This window comes from Canis lupus, chromosome 33, assembly GCF_011100685.1.
Source record: "Canis lupus familiaris isolate Mischka breed German Shepherd chromosome 33, alternate assembly UU_Cfam_GSD_1.0, whole genome shotgun sequence".
NCBI classification, from domain to species: Eukaryota; Metazoa; Chordata; class Mammalia; order Carnivora; family Canidae; genus Canis; species Canis lupus.
This window is the reverse complement of record NC_049254.1, coordinates 5,277,685-5,305,634: the sequence shown is the minus strand read 5'-3', so window position 1 is coordinate 5,305,634 and position 27,950 is coordinate 5,277,685. Positions and strand designations below refer to the sequence as shown.

Genomic DNA, 27,950 nt, shown 5'->3' with positions numbered 1-27,950 from the left:
GGGGGGGGCACGGACCCCGGGGGAAGGGGGGGCCTCGGGGACCCGGGGGAGGGGTGGGGCCTTGGGGACCTGGGGGTGGTGTGGGGACCTCGGGCCCTGGGGGAGGGGCGGGGACCTGGGGGACCCAGGGGTGGTGAGGGGGACCCGGGGGAGGGGCGGGGACCGCAGTGCGCTGCCCCCTGCGGCCCCCGCGAGCCTCACGCCGCGTCTGCCCCCCGCAGCCCGCCTGGCCTGGCCGTGCGTCCCCGCCAGCGTCCCGGCCAGGGTCCCCGCCAGCGTCCCGGCCAGGGTCCCCGCCAGCGTCCCCGCCAGCGTCCCGGCCAGGGTCCCCGCCAGCGTCCCGGCCAGCGTCCCGGCCAGCGTCCCCGCCAGCGTCCCGGCCAGGGTCCCCGCCAGCGTCCCCGCCAGCGTCCCGGCCAGCGTCCCCGCCAGCGATGCCGAAGGCGGCCGAGCCCCCGGGGCGTGGGTCGGACCAGGGGCCCGGGCCCTGTAAGCGGGCGAAGGCTGCGTCCGGCGGCCCCGCCTGCCCCCTGAACTTCGCCAGCCCCCGCCTTCTGTTTGGAAGCCTGATCGCGCCCGTGGAGCCCGAGACTTTTTTCAGGGAGTTCTGGGAGAAGCAGCCCCTTGTCCTCCGGAGGGACGACCCGGCGGTGGCGGCCTACTGCCAGGCGCTGTTCAGGCTGTCGGATCTCAAGAGTCTGTGCGGCCGCGGCCTGCTCTACGGCCGAGACGTCAACGTCTGCCGGTGCGTCAAGGGGAAGAAGAAGGTCTTAAATAAAGCCGGCAGAGTGCACTTCCTGCAGCTGAGGAAAGATCTGGATCAGAGAAGGGCGACGATTCAGTTTCACCAACCTCAGAGATTCAAGGTAACGGCTCCGGGTCGCAGCGGGGCTCGGGCGAGGGCAGTGGGCCGCGGCCCGTGGGGAGGAGGCCCCTGCGGAGGCCCGTGGGGATGAGGCCCCTGCGGAGGCCCGTGGGGATGAGGCCCCTGCGGAGGCCCGTGGGGATGAGGCCCCCCCGCGGCCCGTGGGGATGAGGCCCCCCCGCGGCCCGTGGGGATGAGGCCCCCCCGCGGCCCGTGGGGATGAGGCCCCCCCCCCGCGGCCTGTGAGGATGAGGCCCCCCCGCGGCCTGTGGGGATGAGGCCCCCCCGCGGCCTGTGGGGATGAGGCCCCCCCGCGGCCTGTGAGGATGAGGCCCCCCCCCCGCGGCCTGTGAGGATGAGGCCCCCCCGCGGCCTGTGGGGATGAGGCCCCCCCGCGGCCTGTGAGGATGAGGCCCCCCCGCGGCCCGTGAGGATGAGGCCCCCCCGCGGCCCGTGAGGATGAGGCCCCCCCGCGGCCCGTGGGGATGAGGCCCCCCCGCGGCCCGTGGGGATGAGGCCCCCCCGCGGCCCGTGGGGATGAGGCCCCCCCGCGGCCCGTGGGGAGGAGGCCCCCGCAGAGGCCCGTGGGGATGAGGCCCCCCCGCGGCCCGTGGGGATGAGGCCCCCCCGCGGCCTGTGGGGATGAGGTCCCCCCGCGGCCTGTGGGGATGAGGCCCCCGCGGCCTGTGGGGAGGAGGCCGCCAGCCTGATGGTTCCCCTGCCTGTTCCTCTGGAGACGGTTCCAAGCTAGGACACCCTGTGCGGCCCCTCGGCCGGCCGTTTGGATCACCCAGCAACTCGGGGACATGGCTGGGAGTCCTCACGCGGCAAAAACGAGGTGGCAGGTTCGCAGAGTAACAGCAGCCCCCGGGGAGCTGTCCTGCGGGGCGGTTATGCCTCGCTGTGCCTAGACATTTCTGTTTGGTTTGTCCTATTATTACGATTTAAGGCCCCGGCAGCGTCAGGTGCTCATTTTCTTCTTGAAGCTGCTTCCCTTTACTGCTTACGTGGAGCTAAGTAGAGGCTTCAGAGCGTGATCAGGTGAGGCCCCAGAAAGCGGCCACCCCTGCGAACAGCCGCGGGGTAGCGTGATGGGGCCCTGGGCCTGCTGGGCGGTCGCAGGTGGCAGGCCGCCTCCACGCGCAGGGCTGGAGACTGGCTAACTTTGTATTTTTTCTATATCAGAGCTTAGCGCTCAAGAAATAATTGGCCTCCTCTGTGCTCAGTTTCTGCTTCGTAAAATGCAATCTTCGCTTGTTCGCTTCTGTAGAGGTCTGAGAGCTCCACCTCACGGGTGGCCCGGAGCAGTTGAGGGCCTGTTGTGAGTTCAGAAATCCCGTCATGAGCCAGAGTGGCGGCCCGTGAGGGGGGACAGCGGCTCACGGGCTTCTGTGGTGCCGATTCTGGCTGTGTGGTGGCGCCTGGGACTTGGCCATCAGTTGGTCACCGGTTATGTTGCTTTGTTAGAGCCATTGGCCAAATCTGGCGAATGCCTTTTCCTCTCTGGTCTAAGGGATCTCGAACCCATTTGTCCTCTGGATACAGTGGAAGTGCTCCTAGATGTCTCGGGACAAGTCCCGATGCCACACAGTTCCCCTCATGCAGTCGCAAGAAGCTGAAATGTCTCGGGAATGCCAACCATTTGGCCCAAACACCCAAAAGGAATTTATAAATAACTTGCCAGACCAAGTCATGATTTGAACTCGGGAACTACGGGACACCACGGTGCTTGTCTCTGAGCCAGTCCTTGATGAGAAGCAGCACTTTTTAAAAAAGTGGGTGTTAGGCACCTAGTAACTATGAACAGAAAAGGTCAGGGAAGTTAATTATATGTAATTTGGTCACAAAGCAGTAGAGAGTTATTTGGCTTACGTGTGCTGTCCTTGGTGGCTGTCGTCTCTGGGCTTTGGCATCATCTTGGGCCTCTCCCTGCACGCCTCTAAGTGCCGCGCGCTTCTCCTCTCTGATTCCCGGTGGACAAAAATGTATTTCCTTTGCCCTATTGACTCCGCTCTCTGGCGGGGTTTGTGAAAGGGAAGGGAGAGCTTTCTCAGCCTAAACACAGCCCCCGGTAGACTGGGATGCACCCTGCTTGTTCTCTTTCACCGCTTGAGAGACCTGGAGCAGCTGTAGGGGCTCACCCCCTCACAGGGGGTGCTGGGCTCTAAATCTTTTATTAGGAGGTTTTGTGGTGTCTCTGTGTGTGTGTTTAGGAACGTGCATATCAGGACACCTGGGGGGCTCAGGGGTTGAGCATCTGCCTTTGGCTCAGGTCCTGATCCTGGGCCCAGGGATCGGTCCAGATGGGGCTCCCCACAGGGAGAGGCAGGCTCCCTCTGCCTGTGTCTCTGCCTCTCTCTCTGTGTCTCTCATGAATAAAGAAAAAAAAATTTTTTTTTTAAAGGAAGGTGCGTGTCAGCATCACGATGGAAGAAGCCTAGAGGCAGTTCGCCAGGGCCAGAGTACGGGGTGCCTTGTTTACTGGGGCTCAGAATGGCACAGCCTGTTCTGGTTGGTCTGGAAGCGAATAAGGAGGTGATCAGGGAGCCGGAAGCTGCTCCCCACCTCGGGATGGGCCATACGTCAGGTCTGGGTGAATTTACCAAATACACCTGTGCTCACTTTTGAACCTTCTTTTTATTATTATGTATTTGAGAGCATGAGCAGGGGAAGGGGGGCCCTGGAACAGGGGGAGGGGGGCCCCTGAGCAGGGGGAGGGTCCACCCCCAGCAGGCCCCCCACGGAGCACAGAGCTTCATCCAGAGCCAGAGGTCGTGACCTGAACCCACGAACCGCGGGTGCCCCACTTTGGAACCTTCCCAGAGACACGTGAAGGAGGGCGCTCCTTGCGGTCTCGGTGTCACAGGTGAACAAGCTGGAGGTCGGAGCTGTGACTTGTCCCTGCTGCCAAGGAAGGACTTCCGACTCCAAACTCGAGGTGTTTTCCTACCGACTCTTAAAGACCGTGATGGAAACGTAGCGCGGCCTCGGCCAGTTTCGGCCTCTCCGTAGCTGCCCCCGGCTTCGGGTCCTGGCAGACGGGCCAGGTCTGATTTCGGTGGCGGGGCGGGAGGGAGGCTGCGCCGGGCCACTGCCCTGGGGCCTCCGTGGCACCCCGCACCGTGGGCAGCGGCCCTAGGAGCCCCGCGCGGGCCTGAGCCCGGGGTCCCCGTGCGCTTCACGGAGGTCGCTCTGCGCTGCGCCCCACGGGTCCCTGGCCCAGGCCTCATCTCACAAAGAAAGAGCTGAAGTCGTTCCGTCTGTCACTGCGGCTTGGGGCGGGGTGGGCCGACCTCTGCTCTTCCCGGCCGGCCGTGCGCGGCAGCCTCGGAAGCCCGGGGACGGGACGGGACGGGCGAGAAGCTGGGTAGCGGCGGCCCCAGAGGCCTGAGCTGGGAGCCCCGGGGCGCCTCGGCCCCAGCGGGAGAAGCCCTGCGCCGCTGCTGGCCCGGGTCCCAGAGCACACGCGAGGGCGCCGCTGGTGGCACCGCCCATGGCACCGCGGGCCCTCCCTGGGGGTGCGCCCGACCCCGTGCGGCTGCTCGGAAGCCAGGGAATGTTCTTCCCCTGTGAAGCACAAGCCGCCACCTGCCGCTGGAGTAGCCCCGGCGTCCCCCCAGCGTGTCTCCCAGCGCTGCCTTCACCCCCCATCCTGCCCCCTGATAATACCTTGAAGACCGTAGACCCTTCTCCAGTTAAATGGCACGACTGAGTCCCAGGCTCGTTGGTCATCGGTTTCCTCCGCACGTTTTATTTATTTATCTATTTCTTTATTTTTATTTTTTAAAGATTTTATTTGTTCCTGAGAGACACGCAGAGAGAGGCAGGGTCACAGGCAGAGGGAGAAGCAGGCTCCTGCGGGGAGCCCGATGTGGGACTCCATCCCAGGACCCCAGGATCAGGCCCTGAGCCGAAGGCAGACGCTCAACCGCTGAGTCACCCAGGCGTCCCTCCTGGGCACGTTTTTAAAGATCTGCTTCCGTACTTGTGTGTGGCAGGCGCCGTGCGTTCCTGTACTGCAGACTGAGCGTCTGTAAAACCCGTTAGCGTCCTCGTGGGTGACTCGCATTTTCTTTAACATGATTCCCAAAGAGGCCACAGAGAGCCCAGTTAGCTGCGTGCTCCCCTGCTTCGGGTTCCTCGTCCAGACAGCAGACGTCGTGACCCTGCGCCCTGTGACCAGGGCTGGGGGCGGGGGGCATATAACCAGCAGCCAGAGGTGCGGCCTGGCAGGGAAGGGGTGCTCATGGGCCTGAGGCCTGTGCCCCTCCCCTCCCCTGCGATCCTACCTCCCCCAACCTGAGGAACTACTCTAGAGCTCCCCCTGCACCCCCCACCCTGTAAACACTTGTTCTCTAACAAGTCCCCCCCCCATTTCAGTAAGTGAACCAGGCCTGGACCAACCGCCCAGCCCAAGCGTCCCTGCCCCTGTCGACACCCCAACACCCCCATGTACTCAGGCTGCTTGGCTGAGCCAGTGCTGCTTCCAGGGTGCATCTCATCTCCCTGTTCCCCCACCGCCCTGGCCACCCCTCACCTGGGCTCCCGGCCTCCCCCTGATCCCTCGCTTTGCTCCAGGCCCCTTCTCTACACCGGAGCCCCGGTGAGCATTCAGAAATGTGAATTCGCTCGGGTCGTTGCCCCGCTTCACACCCTACGCGGCTGATCCTTGGGTTTTCCGTGGTGCTCGGTGCTGGGCTGGAAGCTTCCTGAGGGCAGAGGTGCCGGCTCTGCCGCAGAGTTCCCGGGGCCTGGAACGTGGCCTGGAACGTGGCCGCTGTGCAGCGAAGGCTCGCTCCAAGGCAGCATGCACTTGCCCTGGTTTCTGAGGTGTCTTTCACATCCTCTCCCCACTTCTTTCTGTTCTTTCTCTTTCAGGATGAGCTTTGGAGGATCCAGGAGAAGCTGGAATGTTACTTCGGCTCCTTGGTTGGCTCCAACGTGTACATAACCCCTGCCGGGTCCCAGGGCCTCCCGCCGCATTACGATGACGTCGAGGTAAGAGGGAGGCGCTGCGCCCCTCTGGATAGATGTCAGGGTTCAGTTCGATGCCCTGTCCCTGCTGTGTGGTCCCAGAGATCCTGACCTCACCCAGGTGTTGGGCCCGGTTAGTCCCGCCAGATGGTTTCCTGCTCATCCTCAAAGGGGAGACCTGGTTTCCAGCCTTCTGCGGAGAGCTACACATTCCCACGAAGCAGGTGTTGATTGACTTGGTCTGCAGAAGGCCGTGATTGGCTTTTTCTTGAAGTCATAACGTAAGGGCTTTAGGAAAGTGAGGTCACAAGTAATCCTTACATCTGCTTTCACTTGGTTCTTTTTTCTGGAGCTTCTGAAAATAGATATTTTTTCCGTTTGTGAAAATCTTGGGGCAGCTTGAATGAAGGTCACGGTGTACTTGAACGAGGGCACCTTGTCAGGTGTGGATTCAGCCTCGTGTGGCTGCCAAGCAAGTTAACTCTTTGGCTTGGGTGTTTCATCATTTTATGTTTATGCTAATAAAAGGTCATGAACACAGTTATTAGTCAAAAGTCCCTTTTCCCCCCTTTGAAAGCAACTTGATACCAATATGTTGCCAAAACCTTTTGTTTTTGTTTTTAATATTTTAAACAGAGCTTTCAAATCTCTTTTGGCTGAACTAAGAGTAAAAAACTTGACATTTTCCTGTCTGCCAAGGCCAATATTAGGGATTTTAGACCCTGAGGAATATCTGAAACTTGGCCTTTCCGTCAGAGATTCTGGGCTGTCAGCTGTCCGATGGAAGGAGGTGGTGGGACAAAGGAACCCCATGAGGTTTTATTACACTGAAGAGAGAGAATTTCCTCCCAGGAGCACGGTTCACGATTACCTGTTTTTAAAAGTGGACACCAGCCGTGGCAACTTTTATTTAAGTGTAGAGTGACATGCATCCCTCCCTGATCTCATTTTTATTTTTTATCTGAAATTTGGGAGGGCTAGCCGTCTAGAACCGCCGTGCCCGGTGGTTGTCAGGAAGCTCTCTGACACTCGGGCCCGCGGCTCCCCGTAGGTCTTCATCCTGCAGCTGGAGGGACAGAAGCACTGGCGTCTCTACCACCCCACCGTGCCCCTGGCGCGGGAGTACAGCGTGGAGGCCGAGGAGCGGATCGGGAGGCCGGCCTACGAGTTCACGTTGAAGGTACGCGACTTCCTCTCGGCTGGTGCTCCCGGGCCCGGCTGGGGCTTGGGGTGCAGTGCTTGGGCCGTGGCCCCTGCGGGCGGGCCTGCAAGCGCGGGGCAGCGTGGCGCTCGCTCCTTAGCACCTGAGCTTCCGAAGGGCAGTTGGTGTCCGTGCTTGTAGAATGGAGCTGCAGAAACGGGAGATGTGTTTTCCAGGCAACCCGTCTCTAAGTATAATCCGGGTTCAGCAGGAGTGGATTCTGAATCCACTGACCGCTGGGTTCTCTGGAGAAGAAGCGGAAGGGTTGGCTCGGGCAGCTGCACCAAGTCCACGTCAGCCGTCAGGGCTGGGCTGCCGCTTGCGTAGGCCGAGCACAGCCAGGGACCCCCCTTGTTCCGTTGGTATAATTCTCCTGATTAGACCATAGACTCGGTCTGCAGCTCCCCATCCTCCCCGAGGGTGGCCCCAGAAAGAACAGTAATCGCGCTGGGTGTTAAGGAATCTTCCTCTGGGAAGCGGGGGGCTCGAGCCTGCTGGGTTTGCTGGCTCGCAGCGATGGCGCAGGGGGTCGGGTGGCCGTCCGCTAGGCGAGGGTGCTGAGGACAACGCCCTATGGGGATAACAGGCCTGGAATTCAAGTCCTTATGTTAAGACCTAATAGCTCAAACCACTCCACGCAGTCTTCCGACCTGATGTACTTGCGAATAGGGATTTTTGCATTTCTTGTGTCTTGGTTACCTTACTCGGTGTCATGAGGCACTTTCTGGATTTTAAGGACTTTGCCTGCTTGCCTGTGACTGGGACAAACCCTCTCCTACTTTAGGACGTGTGTTGTTCATGTTACAGGATTTCTGAATAAATGGGGTCAAGGTAGCCCTCGCGGTTTTTAAGGTCTTGGTCAGTGGTCAGCAAACTACAGCTCGTGGGCCGAAACTATGCGCCGTGGCCGTTGGGTTTGTCCGTGATCCACGGCCGCCTGTGTCCCCGTCCCGCCGGTGCGCGCCCAGGCCTCACGCCCTGTCCTAGGATGACCGGGGACCGCAGCCGTTGACCCGGGGCCTCAGAAGGGCCTCAGCAGCCCGTGGCCTCGGGGCAGCGCCGTCCCTAGGCCCTTGGTTGATTGTTCAGGCCAAAGCTGAGGCGTCTGTGGTGCCCGGGGCCATGGCTGTCCCTCGCCGGGGCCTGGCCTCCTGCCGCCCGCCTTCGGGGTTGGTCTTGGTCTGGGAGGGGGGGTGACCTGCAGGTGTGGGTGCTGTGCTTCTGCCAGGGGTGCAGGGACAGCTGGGCGGGGGGGGGGGGGGGGGCGACGCCCATCCTCATCTCACCACATTCCGGCGGCCCTGGGTTCCCCAGAGGAGGATAGACCGTGGCCTGCCACCTCTGCCCCATCTGGCCCCTGTGTGGACCCCGGGGTATAAGTCAGGGGAGCTCAGGCCCCAGGCCCTGTGGCGGGGTGGGCGCGGTGGGCACAGAGGCCACCATGACGGGCAGGGCACCAGGTCAATGCCCCGGGTCAGGGCACGGGGTCAGGGCACCAGGATCAGGGCATGGGGTCAGGATGCAGGGTCAGGGCACCAGGTCAAGGCCCCGGGTCAGGGCACCAGGATCAGGGCATGGGGTCAGGGTACCAGGATCAGGGCACCAGGATCAGGGCACAGGGTCAGGATGCAGGGTGAGGGCACTGGGATCAGGGCGCGGGGTCAGGGCATGGGGTCAGGACGCAGGGTCAGGGCACCAGGTCAGGGCGCGGGGTCAGGGCATGGGGTCAGGGCCCCAGGCTCCTACGGGCCGCACCAAGTAGCCTGGGACGCCGCTGCTGCTGCCCCCTCACCTGCTGCTGTTGTCCGCAGCTTATTCATCTCCGTGTCCCCCGTGTGGACCGGGGTCGTGGTCCCCGTGGGCCGCAAGAGTCCAAAAGGCCGTGCTGAGGGACACGGGCCGGTGCTGAAGGTGCCCCCGCCTAGGCCGTGAGCGGGCCCTGGGGTCCGGGGGTGCTTCTCCTCACCCCCCACCCACCCCGTGTGCTCCTAAGGGCTCCCAACCCCCTGGGGAAGATCTTTCAAGAAAAGTTAAAATAAATGCGGGAGGAGGGGGCTCCAGGCGGCCTACTTCCTGCTGGGGCTCAGCGGCCCACAGATGCAGGGCCTGGGCAGGCACAGGCAGCGGGGCCCCCGGGTGGGCAGGACACGGGGCGCCCGGACACAGCCCAGGTGACTGGGTGGCTCCTCCCGGGCTCAGGGGACCCGCTTCCGGCCGCGCTCGGGCCCTTCTTCCAGCTGCAAGGCCTGCGCCCTGTGCCCAGGCTGCCTCCCGCCGCCCGGTCCGCTTCCCTCCACTGGTCCGCTCTCCACTAGGGGCCCCTGATCCCACTCTACCCGCCGGTGGTCCGGAGGCCTCGGCCTCCTTGCCGTGTCCAGTGTCCTGAAGATTCACAGGGGCTCCCGGTGAGGACGCCCCGGCTTCCCACATCTCCGGGCACCTGCCGCGGTGGCCCCACTTCTCTCCTGCCCTTGGCTCCAGGCCCAGCAGCTTCCTCCCCCTCCTCCCCCCCCCCCCCAGAACACTCCCCAGGTTCCCTCCCAGCAGCTTGGTGTCCCCAGCCACCCCCCACCCATGGGGGGTTAGTTCCCTGTCCCTGACGTGGTCTCAGTGCTGTGTCCGGCCTCCCCCCGCGCCTCTACACCCGAAACTCCGCTCTGGCTGCTGACTTAACGTCTCCAGGAACAAGGTACAGGGAACTGCAAGTGGAATATTCCGAAACTGCCATTTCCTGCCCCAGCCTCCTGCCCTGTAAATGTGTCACCATCTCCTTCTGTTGGGGACAGAGCCCTTGGATGTGGGTCTGTGCCCGAGCCTCCCAGTGGCTCCCCCGCTGCACACTGCGACGCAGCCGTGCCCTGTCCCTCCGCCTGGACCCCCAGTGTCAGTCCCCAAAATCCAGAATAAAAGCCAAAGGCCTTCAAACAGCGCAGAGGCCCGTCCTGTGGCCCCTCCGCTGCCCTCCCGCCTCCCCCTCCTTCGCACTGACCAAGGCTTCTCAAGTGTGCCAGCCTGTTTCCCACCTCAGGGCCTTTGCACGCTCTTCCCTCTGCCTGGAATCCTTGCTGCCCGGTTGGGGGTTGGTCGGGGTTGGTCGCAGGGCTGGGAGCTCCTGCCTGAGGCCTCAACTCAGGGGAGTGTAGCCCAGTGCGATCTGAGTGCCGCCCTCCTGCCCCAGGCACACCCAGCCCCCCACACCTTGCCGTGCTCCTTTCCTCTCCTCCTTTTTCTTTTGCCCTCGGGCATTTCCCACCACCTGACCTTACTCATTCACGCTGTGTCTGCCTCTGCCTCGACTGGCAACTGGCGTCTCCTCCTGTTTGCTCTCGTCTCCCATGAACCACAGATAGGCCTTTGCTTCTTGCTGGGGGCTCTGTGCCCAGCACGGTGCCTGGCGGGGGTTGGGGGCTGATCCGATTGTGCGGTAGGAACCCGTGAGTGCATGAAGGTCCCTTTAGCCGGTGGCGCCCAAGGCTTAGCGGGGTCGTAACTGGGGGCAGAGCATTTCCCTGAAGCTCCGTCCCTGCCGTCCAGGGGTCCAGGGTGAGGGAGCCCCCGGAGAGCGCTCAAGAATATACTTAATCCTGCTTTAAGGAAAATCTTAACGTTGAGAAAAGGTGCGTTTTTTTTTTTTTTTTTTTTAAAGATTTATTTATTTATTCATGAGACAGAGAGAGGCAGAGACACAGGTAGACCCAGCGCCCTCCCCTGCAGGGAGCCCGACGTGGGACTCCATCCCGGATCTCGGGGTCACGACCTGAGTGGAAGGCAGGCGCCCAACCGCTGAGCCGCCCAGGGGTCCCAAGGTGGTTTGTTTTGTTTGTTCTCAATCTACGCATCAAGCTGCGCGGGGGACCCGTGCTCGCGGTGCCGCTGTTGATGTTTTGCGCCGGGGGACAGGGAGGTGGCAGCTTCAGGAGTGGTTGAGGGGCGAGGTTTGTGTCGCCTCATGGCTGGGGGGACACGAGGACTGGTGGAGGAGGTTCACCTGCCCAAGGGTGCGACTGACGGCCCGGGACAGGCAGGGTCACGTGGTTTGTCTGTCCGTCTGTCCGGGAGACCACCTGTGGGCACGGCCTGGACCTCTGCACCGGCCTCTGCACGTGGCCTGGCCCGTGATCCCGTGTCAGGCCCTGGCCTCCGTTTCACAGGGGAGGGGACTGAGGCTTTGGGGGCTCCCTGATTTCCTGGGGCCCCTAGCCAGTCGGTGGCAGCACCCGGTCGCTGCTGGAGGGGGTGCAGGGCGTTGGGGTTGCCACCCCGATCCGTGGGTGGGGGCCCAGATTCACCTGCACCTGGTCTCAGCCGGTGAGCCAAGCAAGTGACTTCGGGTCCCCGACCTCGTGCAGACTGGGGGCTCGCAGTGACTGGCCCCCCAGGGTGGCGTGGCGGCAGGTTCTAGATGCGGCCCGACCCTCGGAGCCTGCTTCGGTCCCCGGAAGACCATGAGGGCTGAGCGGGCGCCTTCCCTGCTCACCCCAACCCCGTGTGTCCCCCCTCAGCCGGGAGATGTCCTGTACTTCCCCAGGGGGACGGTTCACCAGGCAGATGTCCCTCCGGGGCTGGCGCACTCTACCCACGTGACCATCAGCACCTACCAGAACAGGTAAGCCGCCCGCCCCCCAGATCTCCGATCCCCCTCGGGGTTCTTCTCTCAGGCCCCTGGCAGCCTCGGAGCCCTTCGGGTCGTGCCTGCACCCCCGGGACACCCTGCGGGGACACCTGCGGGGACATCGGGAGCCTTGGGGGTGGTCCAGCAAGGCTCCCCCAGCCTGGGCCAAGGGACCACAGCCGCGGCTTAGTGACCACCTGCGCCTGTGCTCGCTCGCTCTCTAAAGGTGTTTTTTTAATTGCAGTAAAAGACTTAAGAGAATATTCCACTTTCACCATTTTTAAGTCCACAGTTTGGTGACACTAGTTGTGTTCATACCGCTGGGCAGCCGCCAGCGCTGTGTGTTCCAGCAGTTTCATCTCCCCACGCAGGACCTGTCTCCCCTGCGACCTCTGGATCTTTGTTAAGGTTTCCACTGTAAAAAAAAATTTTTTTTAATTTTATTTATTCATGAGAGACACACAGAGGCAGAGGGAGAGGGAGAGGGAGAGGCAGGCTCTCTGTGGGACTCGATCCCAGAACCTGGGATCACGCCCTGAGCGACCCAGGCGTCCCGGTTTCCACTTTTTATTACAAGTTCATGAAATGACGTGGGAAAGGAAGTCTGGAGCCGCGGGCCCTGAGGGCGCAGGTGCTGGAACCCGGTTCCTCGTCGGGGAGGGGGGCGGCCCGCAGGCCTGGGCGGTGGCACCTCCCCGAGACTTCCCCCTGGCAGTGACCTTGCCGGGTCCCCCTGGGGCTGCCCGTCGGGAAGGCGCCAGAGCCGGTGTGGGTGCTGGGCCCGCGGGCAGGGGCCCTGGGCTCTGGGGGACGTGCCCTGTGCCCCTGGCGGTAGGAGGGGAGGCGCCTGGGGGAGCAGCCGTGGGACGAAGCCCGTCGGGTGGCAGAGGCTCGCGCTGGCCGGCAGGAGGCCCCAGGATCCCGCTGCCAGCCAGGCCCTGGCAGGTCCTGGTCCCGGTCCCCTCCGGGGGACCACACCTGCAAAGCGGGTGTGGCTTCTGCAGGGATAGGGGGGCACAGGTGTTGGCTGACCTGCCGCCCAGGGCGGGTTTCCATGTGCCCAAAGGGCGACGGGAGGGCAGGGGCCGTCACCCGCTGCATGTGGTACAGGGAAGGTGGACCCCAGTAGTAGCGCCGGGGACTCGGACCCTCCCCCCCACACCCGCCAGTAGTGCCGGGGACTCAGACCCCCCACCCCCCCGCCCCCGCAGACTGGGGTCCTCCCAGCAGCTGCCGCCCGAGCTGGACAAGCGCATGTGGGGGGGCTTGGAACTTACCACCGTTGGGTCGTTCCCCGGGGGCACTGCCCTGCTGGGGGGACTGGGGCACAGGGAAGGCGTCACCAACCCCCAAGGGGCGGCGCCCAGGACCCCGTGTTCCCCGGAGCGGCTCTGAGCAGCGACCTGCCGCAGGCCCGGGCGTGAGCACCACCCACAAAGCCCACCTTCCATCACAAACCCTAAGTTGGGCCCCGACCTTCCTCCCTGACGGCCTGGGGGACGTATGGGGGCGCCCCCCCAGCTGCGTGTCCAGGGGCGGGGGGGGTGGGGCACAGAATCCCCTGGGATTTCCTGGGCCCCTTCCTCCTGCCCCTTCCTCCTGCCCCTTCCAGTTCCTGGGGAGACTGCCTTTTGGACACAGTTTCGGGGCTTGTGTTTGATGCGGTGAAGGAAGACGTGGCGCTCCGGGCCGGCATCCCCCGGCAGCTGCTCCTGGTAAGGGTCATCCTGGTGAGGGTCCGGGTGGGGGGGCCACGGGGCCAGCGCCAGCAGCGCCTGCCTGGGCGCCCCCAGGGTGGTCCCTTCTGCGAGTCCCGCGGGCCTGCCCGGGCTGAGTGCAGGGCTGGGGGGTGTGGACCCAGAGCCGGTGCGGCACCCCCTTCCAGGTGTCGCCCCCTTCCAGACGTCCCGGTGGCAGGGCCGGTGGGAACGCTGGCTGAATGGAGGAGCCACGTGGCCGGAGAGGGGGTGCCCCTGGAGACCTGGTGGTCGCTCGGGCCCTGCTGGGCCCGGCCTGGCAGGAAGCGCTCAGGTCCGTGTTTCCAGCAGGTGGAAGGCACAGCTGCGGCGAGGAGGAGGTTAGGCGGCCTCCTGAGGACGCTGGCCGACCGGCTGGAGGGCACCGGAGCGCTGCTGGCAGGGGGCATGAAGAAGGACTTTGTCACCCACAGGCTCCCCCCCTACCACGAGGGAGACGGAGCAGAGCTTTCAACGCCAGGTGGGGCTCGTGCTTTTCTTCTAGGCGGTCGGGGGCTTTCCTGGGTGGGCTCCGGTTTGGCAGGTGGAAGGCGGGAAGCACGTGCACCTGCGTGTGTGTGGCGTGCCCGGGTGGCACCTGCTGCAGCTCCAGGCGCCCTGCATCGTGGGCGTGTCACGGGCACACTGAGTACCGGAGGGATGGGCCAGCCTTTGCCATCAGCAGGTGACACGTAAAAACGCCCAAGTTGTCACCAAGCTTCCCCAAGTCCCCGCGAGCACTCTGTGACCGGTGTAGGCTGCCCACGACCTACCCCTTCTGGACAGTGGTGACGGCGGACCGTCAGCGCAGCGCCCTGCAGTGGGACTTGCTGCAGCGGGGAGGACCACTTGGTGTGGGGGGTCCTGGGCCAGCTCAGTGACAGTGTTGCAAGCATTTGGAGGGGTCAGGCCTGACGTAGGGGATTTTTCAGGAAGCTTGAGAAAGCAGGGCTCTGTGCTGGCATCCGGCGTGGACGCGGGCAGAAAATGGGGAGTGTGGCTGGGTCTCCTGCGGGCAGGAGGAGCGCGGCGCGCTGAGCGTGCGGTTAGGACGGCCGGAGCAGGCAGAGACCCTCAGGCGGGGCCAGCTGGCCGTTTCTGATGTTCGGACAACGTTCTCGCCTTTGCCGCAGTCCTGACGTGCGTACGGGGTGGCCGTGTGTCCCGCTGGCTTTCTGTGGAATCATCCACTCAGGACAGTGAGACGCGGCTGCGCCAGCCCTGCACCGAGTGTCTTTTTTACTGACATTCGTGGAAGCCGTACTTCCGGTGGGGAGCGCCACGGACGGTCGGGTCCCCTCCAACATGGATTCCAGTTGGTCTCAGTGTGACCCTCGGGGGAAGGTTCGGATTTGTTTCCGAATAGCAGACCCTCCCCAGCACGTACCGCGATCGTGAGGACGGTGTTCGGGAGTCCTGTAGTGAGCGGGCCGCGTCCCCTCAGCGCTGACCCTGTGAGGGGGTCCGCCGTTACTGGCTGCTTTTCTACAAAGTTAAATCCACCTTGCAAAAGACTTCTTCTTGGGAACTTTATTAGGTGGCTTTTGTGCCACGACGCTTGACCTGCACAGATGGGAGTTGCTGTGATCACACTAGTCCTGGGGAGAGGGTGCGGTTTGAAGTCAGGTGGTCGGTGCGTCCAGGGTCCGCGTGTAGAGCCGGGGTCAGCTGGCGGCTAGAGGGAGGGAGTGCTGGGCGCAGAGGGCGCGGCGGCGGGGACAGCTGTGGGCTCCCCGGGCGCATGTCCTACCTGATGCATGGACTGCACCTGTGCTTTGTCACACGTCCACACGGTCACAGTGAGCGCCGCAGCACCTAAGCTGTGCTGCAGGAGCATAGGTACAGGGGAGCCGACGCCTGAGTTGGAGGGCACCCCACGTGGGGTTCACCCGCACACAAATTTGAGCCCGGCTCTCTGGGTCTCCCAGGTGGACGGGTGCCAAGGCTGGACAGCACGGTGAGGCTGCAGTTCAAAGACTACAGCGTCCTCACGGTGGGACCGGATCAGAATCAGTCTGTGAGTACCCGGAGCGGAGGCGGCTCCCCCTACCCCCGGCAGCCATCCATTCTCCTAACCTAGAGCCCGGACTGCAGGCCACGGTCAGGGTGCTGGATCTCTGCTGGAGCTGCCTTCCCGCCCCGCTTCCCCCGTGGTGAGCCTCCAGGCCCGGGCCACACTACTCTCGCTCGCTCACACCCCTCCTGTCCTCTACGCTGCCCAGTCTGTCATGATTTGTGGTTTTGTTGATGCTCCTTCTCAAAAACTGTCTTCTAGATCATGGAGGAGAACAGTTGTTTCCCATTTGTATCCCGTGACCTTGTCCCCTAGCCCTCTGCTGCTCAAGGCTGGCTTCCTGATGCGATCCTGGGCTCATGGGAAAACTGCCAGCAATCCTCCATTCCTGGGCTTCCTCTGGTCTGGGTTGCAGCTCCCCTGTTTGTTACTGAAGTTCCCTGTATCGTCCCAAGGACTCTGGGAACTGTCCTGGGAGGAAGTCCATGAAGGACTCGAGGGGACGAGAGCAGCTAGATGTGTCCACCACCAGACTGTCACAGCGTTAATGCTGCGCATACACTCGTGTATTCGTCTCTAACCTTATCTACGTGGTGACAAGGACCGGGTGAGGGCCCTGCACAGAATGCCAAACCGCCCCGTGCAGGACAGATAGACGGGGAAGCAGCGGTTACTGGGGCGGCCACTCTAGGAGGTTTTGATAGATCCCACAGCTGGTATTTCTCAGGTAATCTTCACCCCATGGTGCTCACAAATAGCCAGCCTGTGTGTAACTGGGAATGTCCTACTCAGGATGTAAGAAACCAGTGCTGGTGGATTAAATGAAACTTAAGTCACTGACTATCTGTTAAGTGGTTGCTTTTGCATCAAACCAGGTTTCTGCTGATGTTCCCGCAGCTGTACTGTTTGTTTTACATACAAATAGTGACCTGAGGAGTGTGTACACCGTCTACATAGTTCGTGCCATATATCCGAACTCGGTGCCAAAAAGATTCTTGGTGTTGAAGTGTATTTTCGGAAAACCCTCCTAGTATTGACCTCAATAGTGTGTGTGTTTTTTTTTTTTTTTAAGGATGAAACTCAGGAAACGATGGTTTACATCTATCATTCCTTGAAGAACAGGAGAGAGCTGCACATGATGGGGAATGAGGAAACAGAGGTCTGTTCCAACCTACCCGGTCTTTCCTGGGGAGTTATGGCTAGGGCCTGCAGCGGGGGCTGACGTTTCACACACTCGACAGAGCCCCTGCACAGCGATGATCACGCCAGTCGGTTCTGTGACAGACACACACGTCCACCGGCTTTAAAAGATACGAGCTGGGACCTGTAGCCTTGTAGGAAATGTGTAATAGATGAGGCATCAGTGGTTTGGAATGCTTCGTATTATATAAACTAGGATATGGGAATCAGCAGTGTTAAAGGATATAAAAAACTGATATACTGAGACCCGGCTAAGTTTTTATGAAAATATCACTTTAACATTTCTCACCTGACTAGTTTCTCCTCTTTCAGTCTCACGGACTCCGCTTTCCTTTATCACATATGGACGCTCTGAAGCAAATCTGGGGCCACTCGACTATATGTGTCAAGGACCTGAAACTAACTACAGATGAGGAAAAGGAAAACCTGGTGTTATCCCTCTGGACAGAATGCTTAATCCAGGTAGTCTAGGGCCGTCCCAGAACCACGGTGACCGACTCAGCCGCACATGCAGAAAGAAGAGCAAACATTTACGTGCCAGGGAGCTCCTGGTGCTTGGAGCCCGCAGCTGGGAATGGTTCTACGACAGCTTTCCTTACGTGAGACCTGCCTGGTTCTGGGAGGCAGGTGCACAGAAGAAAGAGGAGACCAACAAAACTGTACTCTCGACAAACTCCTTTAATCCAGTGTGATAGAAAAGGCACAGCTCCAATAAATGTATCACTGAAATTTAAATGTTGTTACCTGGCTTTGTTCTTTGGAAGAAACAACTTTAAAGAGCTTCATTGGCTCTACAAAAATCTTTCAATTAACACAAAGAAAAAAGTTTTAAATTGGTTTTTTACAATGAAAATATACATACATACCTTTGTGTATACACAACCCTCCTCCCTGAAAATAAAGTTACCCCCATAAGTTTCATTAAATACTGCCACACTGTGAGGGGTGCTCACATCTAGGGCATACAGGACTTTTACAGGTGCTGCTTCAGAGATGACAAAGAGCCTGAGATTGAAGGAAAAATTTTCAGTATTTACATGGAAAGACCAAGTCTCTATTAAAAATGCTCAAAATAGTGGGTCTTTGTGTTTAAACAATTCACTGTTATTTTACATTCTAAAGTGCTTATAGGTTGATATTTAAAAATATCACTGGAGTATTTAATCTTTCTATATAAAAATAGATTAAGTTTCTGCTTTCTGGCAAAGTTCAGGATGAAGGGAACAGTTATCTCAATGTAAGTTTAAAACCAACTCAGGGAAAAATACTTAAGAACTGTATAAATTTTAAAGGTGGTAATGATTAAATGGAAATGAATAACTGAGTTTTCAGCCATTTCATTAAATAAAATGGTATATAGTCAGAGCTCAAATACTGCTTGGTTTTGATTAAACATTTGAAACTTCCCTTTACTACTTCGGGCAAAGAAAAATTTGACTAAATACTCCTTGAGGGCACATCATGCAACGTCTAGGAGGAGGTCTCAGCACCAGGGCAGGTGAGTCACCCAGGAGGGCGTCAGTTAAGGAGAGCAAGGATGTCACAAGGTTATTTGTGCTTTAGTTTGGCTACAGATAACATGCCAACACTTGAGCCTTTTTCCCAACGAAGCCGAGGTGCTTCCCTGGGGTCAGTTCCAAGTATGATACTTAACGGTGCGTTGGTTAGGTAAGCCTTAAAGGGTTCTTCACTGAGGCTTTAACAGAATACAGCAGCTTATAGGAGGCCCTATTAAATGTGTTCAGGCATTGCTATAAAATGTATTCTTCCTGCAACAGTATGACTTGACCTAAAGGAACGTCTCCCTGTGCTTAGCACCCACACCCCCACCTCCTAGGATGTGAACACCTAATGCGGGATGACAGTCCCCAGTGTCCCACAAGGGCCATCAGCAATAGGACGGGGGCCTGGTGGACAGGAGAGAAAACACACTTGGGATTTGCTCACCAAAAGCTGATCAAGCAGGAACAGAACCTTTTGCAGAAATCAGAACGTGTTTTTCACAGGAACACTAAACAACTGGCAAGAATACTTGTGTTTCCATGGTTAAGAGAAATGGTCATGGAAGCTGGGGGAAAACTTCATTCTGCTCAGTGATGCAGCAGTGTAGCTTCCTCTCCTTGGGACGTGGAGTTCCTCCTTCCTCTGCTCTTTCTGGAGATGTTGCAGACGCTCTCACAATATTTCAATGTCCCATTTCTGTGTCTCTTCTCCCTCCAGGGGCTGATTTACAATTACATGAGTCTTGTCATAATAATTTCCTCCTAAAATAGAAATTCCAAAAGAAAAGATTTGTTCACACGGGTGCTTGACAATGTTCAGCCCACCGCGTGGTGGATTAACACTTCATTTCCAGTGGGAAGCTGAGCTTAAATAAGCTTTTGCTCTAAATCAGACCTTAGAACGACTCAGACTGATGACCCAGGGGGGGTTGACTGCAAAAGCAGTGTGCACCTGCAAAGCGACGCTGAGAAGCACAGTGCTTGGGAGAGCGTGGGCAGGATGTCGGGTGCTGTTTGCGCACTGACCACGGACCATGGCTGTGACTAAGCCAATGAAAGCAACAGCCTGGACCTTGCTCAATTCAAAACAAGCTCGAACAATATCTGCCACAAAGTTTGTGAGGGCTCTTAAAGGACTACAACAGTTAATAGCAAAAAGAAGTTTCTAAGAAATGGGACACTTCATGGCTGATAAAGCTTTACATTTAGAATTGTCCTACAAGTTTATGTAGCAAATGAGAATTTTACAACTGTACCGATAAACAAAAACCTTCTCAGTGTCCTGAGGCCTTCCCTCCTTGATCCGAGTAGCTAATTGTTTTGTTCATTAAAAGAGTAAGTAGAAATGACTTAATATTTCTTTTATAAATCAGGATTTCTTTTACCCAGGAGGAGGAGGGAGAGGTTTGAAATTTAAAAGTCTATCTAGGGACACAAAGCGCTGGGTTTCTTCGGAGGCCCACCTTTAACATCGAGGACCAGCTGATCACTGAGATAGGAGCTGATGGTTCCGTTTCTGTTCAGCCTCCACTTCTGCTGGAACTGTCCGTGTTCCGTCCACAGAGCCACTTTGGCTCCCGGGGTGTCCCGGCCACCAATCACGTCCAGGCAAGTGTCACTGGCCTAAAGGTCAGGAAGCAAATTGGCAGTTCTGTGTCAGCTGCACTCAAGGGAATGGAGGCCCTCTTCTTAACATGATTCTGGTCTAGGAAAGGAAGACTACACAGCACGCCTGTCACTTCAGCTGTTTAAGTTGTCTTTATGGCTGAGGGGAGGAGATGGCCAGACACAGACCTACCCAAGGAGAGGCACGTCTGTTAAAAGGACACCTGCATCTGACCACAGAAGGTCAATGGAAGGTTTGCTGAGTTACAGCTGAATGTTAAGTCTCCGTTAGCATAAATGTATCAGATGGGGCTTGGTTTTCTTTGTTTTCAAGTAGGCTCCACACCCAAGGGGGCTTGAACTTACCATCCTGAGATCAAGACCGGAGCTGAAATCAGGAGTCAGACACTTAACCAATTGAACACCCAGGTGCCCCGAAAGTGAAAGTTTCAAGATGTTTAGAATCAGACACAGCTGATTGCACCTGGGCCACAGGGTAAGGAATGTGTCACAACAGCATGATGTCTAATTGGATCCAGGGAGTGGTCTCTGGTCTTATTACTTTTTTTATTTTTATTTTTTTTTGGTCTCTGGTCTTAGAACTTTGGATGTCCATGAGCTCAGTGTTTACTTCCAAACAGAAAACTGAACTTTCTACATGATAAAATCCTGAGTCCATTTCAGTTAAAAGCTTTAGTAATATGCATGGCAGTATTTATATAATCATGCAACATACTGTTTTTAGGGTGTTGCATTATTTTCTGGTGCCATTTGATCTGGCAAGATTCTGGTTTCCAAAAGAAGAAAAAAAGTCCAAAAGGTGGGGCACAGTGTCAGTGGGGCGCTTACCTTGGATTTAAAGAGTCCCCGACAGTAGTGCCAGATCTGAGTAGTCTTCCCGCTGTAGGGAGAAATGCACACCGATGTGGCTCGTGTGTCAGCAACATTGCCAGTGACCGTCAGATACTCGTCCTGGGCCCGGTTCTTGATTCTGATGTACACTGCGGGCTGGGACAGCCGAGAAACAGCCATTTAGGAAAAGGGACTTATGCATCTGGAAATCAAGCTTTCCAAAGGAAATTGAGCTTTCCAAAGAGGCAGGCTCGGAGGCAAAGGGGACGGGACGTAGCTTATGCAGGCACCTTCGCTTTCCTCCCTTTAGCCAGAATGTGTGAATTACTATTTTTCTACAGACAGACCTGAGATCACCAAACACAAACGTTACATTGTACAATAATCTCTGTTGTGCTTTTCTGAAAAACGCCCTTTTGTGAGGGTGAACGGTAACTTTCCTCCACAGGAATGCCATGTGGCATGGGGCAGTTGAAGCATTCCTGACTTGCTGAGTTTTTGTTCAGGAACCACGTGTCCTCGCTGTGCTGGGGGAAGACGGGGAAGAGCAGGAGGGCAGGACGCTGCTGACCCACAGACGCTCACAACTCAGCAAACTGCAGAAACCAGACACGCTGAGCTATGGTTATGTGGCCAGTGCCCACGATGGGAGGTCTCGGAGGACCCAGGTAAGCTGAGCGCCTGCGCAGCTGTGGTAGCGTCTGTTTACATTCAACCCCGTGGATCTTTACACTTCTTCCAGGGAAGAGGCCATGTATGTCTAATCACTGCATAGGCATTCCAAAATTGGGTAACAAAGAACTTTATCCCCTGGCCCTGGAATACATACATGAAGTTTTCAAATAAAATATTAAATCTAGGACTTGCCTCTAAGGGGAACAGTATTTACTGAGAGCTCAGTGTCTGTCACAGGCCGTGTGCTCATGCTTGCTGGGTCACGGTGTTATCTGTCCAGGTTAATAACCGGAGGAGCCCTCTAAGAAGGTACAATGGTGACCTGAAGTTTACAAAGTTAACACAGATGTGGAGAAGCCAGGCTGGCCTGCACCAGAACTGTCCTTCTTAACCAGGATGCTCTAGGGTTTGCTGACATGTACCAGTCACCCTCGGACACAGGGAGTGAGAGCCCAACTGCAGCAGTGAAAGTGTGAAGTCAGCTGATGAAAGGACACCGTACATGATGGAAACTCCCCAGAAACCATTCTTTCAGCCGTAGGCCTCCAGTCTTCATGAAATAAAATACAGGACATCCAGCATCCCCATCTGGGGCCCTATGTTGGCACTGACCAAGCTATTTACTACGGAAGCCCTTGCACTCTGAGAAACCGAAGTGCCAGGTAAATGCAACAACGTATTTTGGTGCTGCCATGTGTGGCCTTTCTAAGGAAATAAACATTGTGAGAACTTAAATAAGCAAATAGGACACGTGCTTATCTGATAATTTAAAGCAGGTAAAAAAGACCTCTACTAGGCAAAATGTCTGAAAGGCTTCAAAGCGCTACTTCCACGTTCATAATGTCTGACTGACAATAAGTGTATGTAATTCTAGAAGTCTCCCGCTGCAAGTATTAATTTGAGGCTTCAGTACATCTTTATTAGTTTCCTTATCTTGTACGTAGAAGAAAACAGGCGTGACCTTCACAGAGGACAGAATTCCAATTATGTTATTAGGACCAAACATCACAGTTTTAATCAATTAACTCAAGTGAAGTACTAATTACCCTTATTACACACTTGTAGTCTGACTCTTCTGTAATTATACTTTAAAATACTGATATGCATTTATAAGTGCCTTGGTGACTCCCTAATTCCCAAACTCAAAGAGGATGGCATTTTAATTACTGCATTTCCAAGCAAGAACGTGAACTACAGCAGTACCAGCAGCCTTATTGAAAAGGAGAGGACCCATAGTACCGTTTGAGAAACCCAGAACCTTTCAAAAACTGAGGAAAATACTCCCAGCATCCAGCTTAGCTTCTGAAGTTCCTAATGACGAGGATTAAGCATTATTATATGATTGGTAAAAGCTACCTTGCTTTTCCCCATGGCTTTTCGGTGCAATTCCCCATCTTCCCACATGACGGGAGTGAGGCCTTGGCAAGAGGTGAAGGTCATGAAATCCTGCAGCACAAACTGCCAGGAAAGCCTGCTGAGGTTGAGTATCCCTCAGAAGAGCATCTCTGATCTCTAAAGGGACACTACGAATAATGAACTTTCAAAATAAATGTGTTACCACAGTAAGAGAAGCCAGATGTGCCAGACTCTATTTTCTTATTAAGTCCTTGGAGTAATAATACGGAGAGATAAGCAGTGTGATCACTGTCGCCCCTGGAGGTCAAGTGGCTCACCCCAAGTCACACTGCTTCCCAGAGGCAGAACTAGGATCTGAACCAACAGAACCAAAGAGAATGGGCGTGGTGTGCAAGTGTGTGGGAGAGGGAGTAGGAAAGCACTTTGCAGGCTGGGCTTTGCCACAGCCCCACTTGAGAGGGAGGGAGGGAGGGAGGGGCAGCAGGACCACGGAGGTTAATGCTTTATTGGCTACTGTTTGGCACTTCATATGTCCACTGTGGACATCAGAGCCTCAGCACCTGTATCCCCTGTGCTACCCTCAGCTCAGTGCCTGGTGCTCTGTACATGTTGATCTTATTTTGGAGGAAAGTAGGGTGTTATTTGCTCAACACAAATTTTAGAAAATAAATCTGGGTTCAAATCTTGGTTCTGACACTTGGATGGATGACTCTCGCCAATTGGCTTTACCTCTCAACCCTTGTTTTCCCGCCTGGAAAACGGAGTAACAACTCCTACCGTAGGGCTGTTGCTGAAATCAAGTGAGAAGTGTTTATTTCTGTGCACCACACAGCTCGACGTGGGGTTCTCACCTTCTGTGAGACGGTCTACCACTCAGTACGTGTCCATACTTCCTTCCTGCAAACCGGGAGTAGCCTGTGGCTTTTTGATGGTTATACACTGTTTTGCATTTTATGGTACTGTTTTGAGTCCAACGTATTTTACCCAACAAACATATAAGCTCTGATAAAGCAGAGATCAGGTCTATCCCTTAAATCTTCCACAATTCTTTTTTTTTTTTTTTAAAGATTTTATTTATTTATTTATTCATGAGAGAGACAGAGAGGCAGAGACAGAGACAGAGGGAGAAGCAGGCTCCCTGAAGGGAGCCCGATGTGGGACTTGATCCTAGGATCCCGGGATCACGGGCAGACGCTCAACCACTGAGCCACCCAGGGGCCCAAATCTTCCACAATTCTTAGCACAATGTCAAACATCTATTCATCCATTTACACATTCATTTCTCCACTAGATAAACAGTGTCTGAATTTTTACAGTGCGCCAGACGTTGTGCCTGGTGCGCTGTAGAGCAGGGGTAGAGCAAGAAGCAAAATTTGCACAGCCCCTGCCCTCTGCCCTCCACGACTGCACGGTTATAAACCGCATGCAGTGTCTTGTAGGAAAAGTTTTAATTTAGACTGGGAGAAAGGGTTAAAGAGGCATCATGGAAGACCGGACACTTAAATTTAGGGGGATGAGTGGAATTAGCCAGGCAAAGAATGAGGGAAGAAACTGCCAGAGTACAGTCTGTGTTAGGGGCTCAAGTAGGAAAGCACTTTGCACGCTGGGCTGTGCCACAGCCCCATTTGAGTGAGAAGGAGAACCGTGAGAGAAGAGGCTGCAGGCCTCCAGGGGCCCGCACGGGGGCCACATCACACAGGCACATCGATGAAACCAGAGCCTACTCCCAAGGATACAGGGAGCTTCTCAAGGAGACTGACAAGCAGGATGTGTGTCATGAATACCACAGTCTATCCTGAGTTTTATGTAAGTAGAAAAAAAAAAAATCCAAATACTTAGAAAGTACAACTAGGGCAGACTCAGAGTACATTGTTTTCTCTGCTTCCCACAGACCTTATGACACTCATTTTTCCATTAAAAGTCAGTAAGGGGGAACCCTGGGTGGCACAGTGGTTTAGCACCTGCCTTTGGCCCAGGGCGCGATCCTGGAGACCCAGGATCGAATCCCACGTCGGGCTCCCGGTGCATGGAGCCTGCTTCTCTCTCTGCCTGTGTCTCTGCCTCTCTCTCTCTCTCTCTGTGTGACTATCATAAATAAATAAAAAAATTAAAAAAAAAAAAAAAGTCAGTAAGGTCAAGAAGACCCCGGACTCCAAAGCTAAAATCCACACTGACCTTACATACAACTTAATGAGCTGATGAACATCTCTAAGATTCTTTGTCCTAATCTGATCCCCCTGTAATATGCACGTCAAACTAAATGGTCAGTGTTTCAGATGCTATGGTTCATGACATTTCTACTAGAAAATCAAGCTACTTTGGATCTTCTAGGTTTCCCCCCCACCCCCTGCCTCCTTACCTGCTTCATAGGACGGAGGGAACCAATTGTTTTCCAGCCACTGAATGCTGTCCAATTTGGGATCTCATTAGGCTCGAGTAAGATTTGTCTTCCTAAGAAATTGGATCCTTCATAAGCTATCCACCTATATAAGAACAGGAAAAAAGAGTACTTAAAAATAAGAAAACAGAATCTTATAAAAAAAATACCTTCTTTTATGCTAGGCTCGTTCCTTAAAACTTTTAGGCTTATAGATTCTTTTTAAGGAAAGAAAAGTATAATTTTATTTTTTAACAGAAAAGGCAGGAAAGACTAGGTGAAAGCCCATGGCACTGGGGCTTGGATTTGCAATCCAGTGAGGATTCTGGTTTCTAAGCTGGTAAAACAAGGTTCCTGCCAGATCTAAAATTCTGTGTTTCTTTGATAATATTGTCTTTTTCATAACAATTGAGCATATATAATGTCTCACTATTTCCAGTTACACATCACTAGTTTCCTCGCCCACTCCTAGGCTCATCCTCACATGCGCTTCAGAGCCTCTCTAGGGGGCTCCAGTGACCTCTCAGACACACCTCCTTCTAGAATTTCTCTAAGGCCACCAAGGACAGCTTCAAATTATCCTCAGAAATTCCCTGTCTTGCCTCAAGGCCCAACCTCTTTTGCAAATCCTTTCAATACCCTCTGGCCAAGGTAAAGCATGTGGAAGCCTGCAGGGCTTAGAGGGGAGTCCTAAGACCTCTGAGTGGCCCACAGTCACATCCATCCCTTCACTGACTGACACTAGCTGCTCTCACTCCAAATGGCATGGTGAAGAGTTGTGACAGTGATACGATGGCCAACAAACTGAAATTGCCATCTGGTCCTTCACAGAAAAAGTTTGCTGAGCCCTGCTTTAAGTGGTTATCATGCTGAATAGCGAAGGGGGACTAGGCTGGGATTGCCAAGACCATCTGAAATGATCAGGACTCCAGGTCACCACAAACAGTGCTTTCAGAAAGTTAGGTGGGGAAGACGACAAGGCGACAATGCCTGGGTCAGACAGGGCACCCTGCTCCTCACAATCAACATGATCAATGGCAGCAGAGATGATCTTCCCTCCAACCCCTCCTGCCTACACAAATCTAAGCCACCAGGTTGGTGCAGAGTCAGGACAGCATGACCATGGAGATGCTTCTCTACCGCTCAGTTGTGCTGACTTTTTAAATCAGCAGGGAAATAGCAGTATAAAATCTAGGCGAGACTTTAATACACCACACCTCTCTATATATTAATTTCAATGAATTCCACAGTTGAAAAGCCTTAAAGCTCAACCCTCATTAGAATCACAAATCAGAGATACCAGATAATACGGGGATTAAACAAAACAAAACTAGTCACTGAAGGGAGCTGCCTGTGCATGAAGGCATATTCTGAGCCATCTGAAGCCTAGGAATATCTTTAGACAGCCTTCCCTATTCCTTACTCTGTGTTCCAGTTCTCTTACAGAGAATCCAGAACAGGAAGAGAAGGTGGATTAAGGTCAAGAGAAGAAAGAATGTTAATGTAAAACAGTACCAGTTTCCTACAAAAGACTAAAATAAATCTGGTAAGAAATTTTAACAAAGCGAGTCAATAATTATCAGTTCCACAAAGAAATGTAAAGAAACTAGTAAAAAAAAAAAAAAAATGCCGTGAAGGTTCTGTATCACAGGGACACAGAATTCAATTCTAACAGACTTAGGTGGTACATAATACTGGTATATAGTATGGGGATTAGTATGCTTCGAGTAATTTATGTTTAAGAAGCACCAAAGTCAAATGTGTTGAAGAAAAAAAATTAAATTGCTATACATGTGAATAATTCAAAAGCCATGTATTATCATAGTTGACTTAATTTTCAAATCAATTTATATTCTTGGCTTTCTCTTATCTCCAGATATTTATACAAGCAGAGTTGATTATCACACGATTTAAAAGTCCTAAGAAATAAAAACAATCATATTTATGTGAATCATCGAGGGCTGTGCATGCTCTTTTAGTTGAGTTTTGGTACCAAAACAGCAACAGGCAGGAGAAGGGGCAGGCGTACGTGCCCGTGCTCCAGAAACGTCCTGCCAGGCAGATCTCCCAGGAAGTCTTCGCATCTTAACCTCAGGGCCCCTCCCGGGCAAGGCTTGGTACCATTTTTGTTCTAAATAAATATGCAAGTTCCTACCTAACTTGTGTATCCATAACTTCTCATATCGTAAAGTAGTCTCCCCAACTGTGTAACGCAGGCCCACGTACTGCGGACCCACTCTGCCAACCTCAGTGAACGGCAACAGTGGTGGGGGGCCAGGACAGCCCAGATGCCCGGCATGGAAAGTGCCCTGGAACAAGGAGCTCTACTGCCAAGAGGACATCAAATCTAAACAAAACACAGCACTATCCGTCTTACAGTCAGTTTTCTGCAGCTGGCCAGTGTCAACCACAGCGGCTGGTTTCATTAGACAGCTCCCGATCAGGAACTGGGCGCGCCTGGTTATGGCCACCTGGTCACCTCCTCAGGGACACGTGCTCTACATGCATGGCAGCCCTTTCCTCCCAACCCGCCGCACACGAGAATATACTGGCCTGGTCCAAGGTTCTGGTCTTAAACAGGAGCTACCATTATTACAGTGAGAGAGTAAAGGAGTAATAGTATCTCTGATCACACAACAGCAGCAGCAGTGGGGAAATAAAAACCAACCATGCAACTGTCTCCTACAGCAGCGACTGAAGCCGGCCAAGCCCCCAGCCCATACTTACAGTCCACTCTTCACCCACACGGACTGGGTGTAGAAGTGCAGGTCCTTGTTCAGAACGGAGTTCACGGCCTCCTCTAGGTGCAGCTCTCTGCCCTCACAGTGTTCCAGGGCAAAGAGGCTGATGGAGGGTTCTTCAAAAACCTAAGAGCATAGAAAAGCGAAAGCATCACCCTATGCGGTGACCATCCTTCAGTGACCTCCTGCTCAGAATGCCGGCTGCTCTGGACCCCCTGTATTCTTGAACGCACGGTGTTT

The 27,950-nt window shown here is 55.4% G+C and overlaps 2 protein-coding genes and 1 long non-coding RNA gene across 4 annotated transcripts in view; 1 reads left to right on the top strand and 2 right to left on the bottom strand.

The window, feature by feature from the left end:
- Window positions 1–401: 401 nt before the first annotated feature.
- RIOX2 (ribosomal oxygenase 2) lies at window positions 402–17,337 on the top strand. 2 transcript variants are annotated; one of them, XM_038582534.1, is made up of 9 exons: window positions 402–866; window positions 5,744–5,863; window positions 6,891–7,019; window positions 11,543–11,646; window positions 13,265–13,367; window positions 13,701–13,869; window positions 15,317–15,405; window positions 16,475–16,561; window positions 16,915–17,337. In XM_038582534.1, the coding sequence occupies exons 1-9, from the start codon at window positions 435–437 to the stop codon at window positions 17,071–17,073; spliced, it is 1,392 nt and encodes a 463-aa protein (XP_038438462.1). In that variant the 5' UTR covers window positions 402–434; the 3' UTR covers window positions 17,074–17,337. The 2 variants fall into 2 exon arrangements, with proteins under 2 accessions (XP_038438462.1, XP_038438461.1); XM_038582533.1 differs by having other exon boundaries at window positions 403–866; window positions 13,698–13,869.
- LOC111093714 lies at window positions 10,747–17,070 on the bottom strand. Its single transcript, XR_005383151.1, has 3 exons — window positions 16,892–17,070; window positions 16,578–16,733; window positions 10,747–12,067 (listed from the first exon to the last, which is right to left on the bottom strand). It is a non-coding gene; the product is annotated as an uncharacterized LOC111093714 (long non-coding RNA).
- The window catches only part of CRYBG3 (crystallin beta-gamma domain containing 3), a 102,056-nt gene continuing 91,368 nt past the window's right edge, over window positions 17,263–27,950 (bottom strand). Inside the window, exons 18-22 of the mRNA XM_038582513.1 lie at window positions 27,697–27,836; window positions 24,952–25,075; window positions 20,559–20,717; window positions 19,568–19,727; window positions 17,263–18,866 (exon numbers count right to left, since the gene is read on the bottom strand). Of these exons, the coding sequence (XP_038438441.1) occupies window positions 18,778–18,866; window positions 19,568–19,727; window positions 20,559–20,717; window positions 24,952–25,075; window positions 27,697–27,836 (672 nt within the window). The 3' untranslated portion in view covers window positions 17,263–18,777. The remainder of the gene's footprint in view (window positions 18,867–19,567; window positions 19,728–20,558; window positions 20,718–24,951; window positions 25,076–27,696; window positions 27,837–27,950) is intronic.

What these genes read in the sequence shown, in the direction of transcription:
- RIOX2 (XM_038582533.1), top strand. Translation starts at nt 435, where the DNA reads ATGCCGAAGGCGGCCGAGCCCCCGGGGCGTGGGTCGGACCAGGGGCCC. An exon ending in ACCAACCTCAGAGATTCAAG is followed by an intron (nt 867 to 5,743) that starts GTAACGGCTCCG and finishes TTTCTCTTTCAG; the next exon opens with GATGAGCTTTGGAGGATCCA. An exon ending in ATCAGCACCTACCAGAACAG is followed by an intron (nt 11,647 to 13,264) that starts GTAAGCCGCCCG and finishes TGCCCCTTCCAG; the next exon opens with TTCCTGGGGAGACTGCCTTT.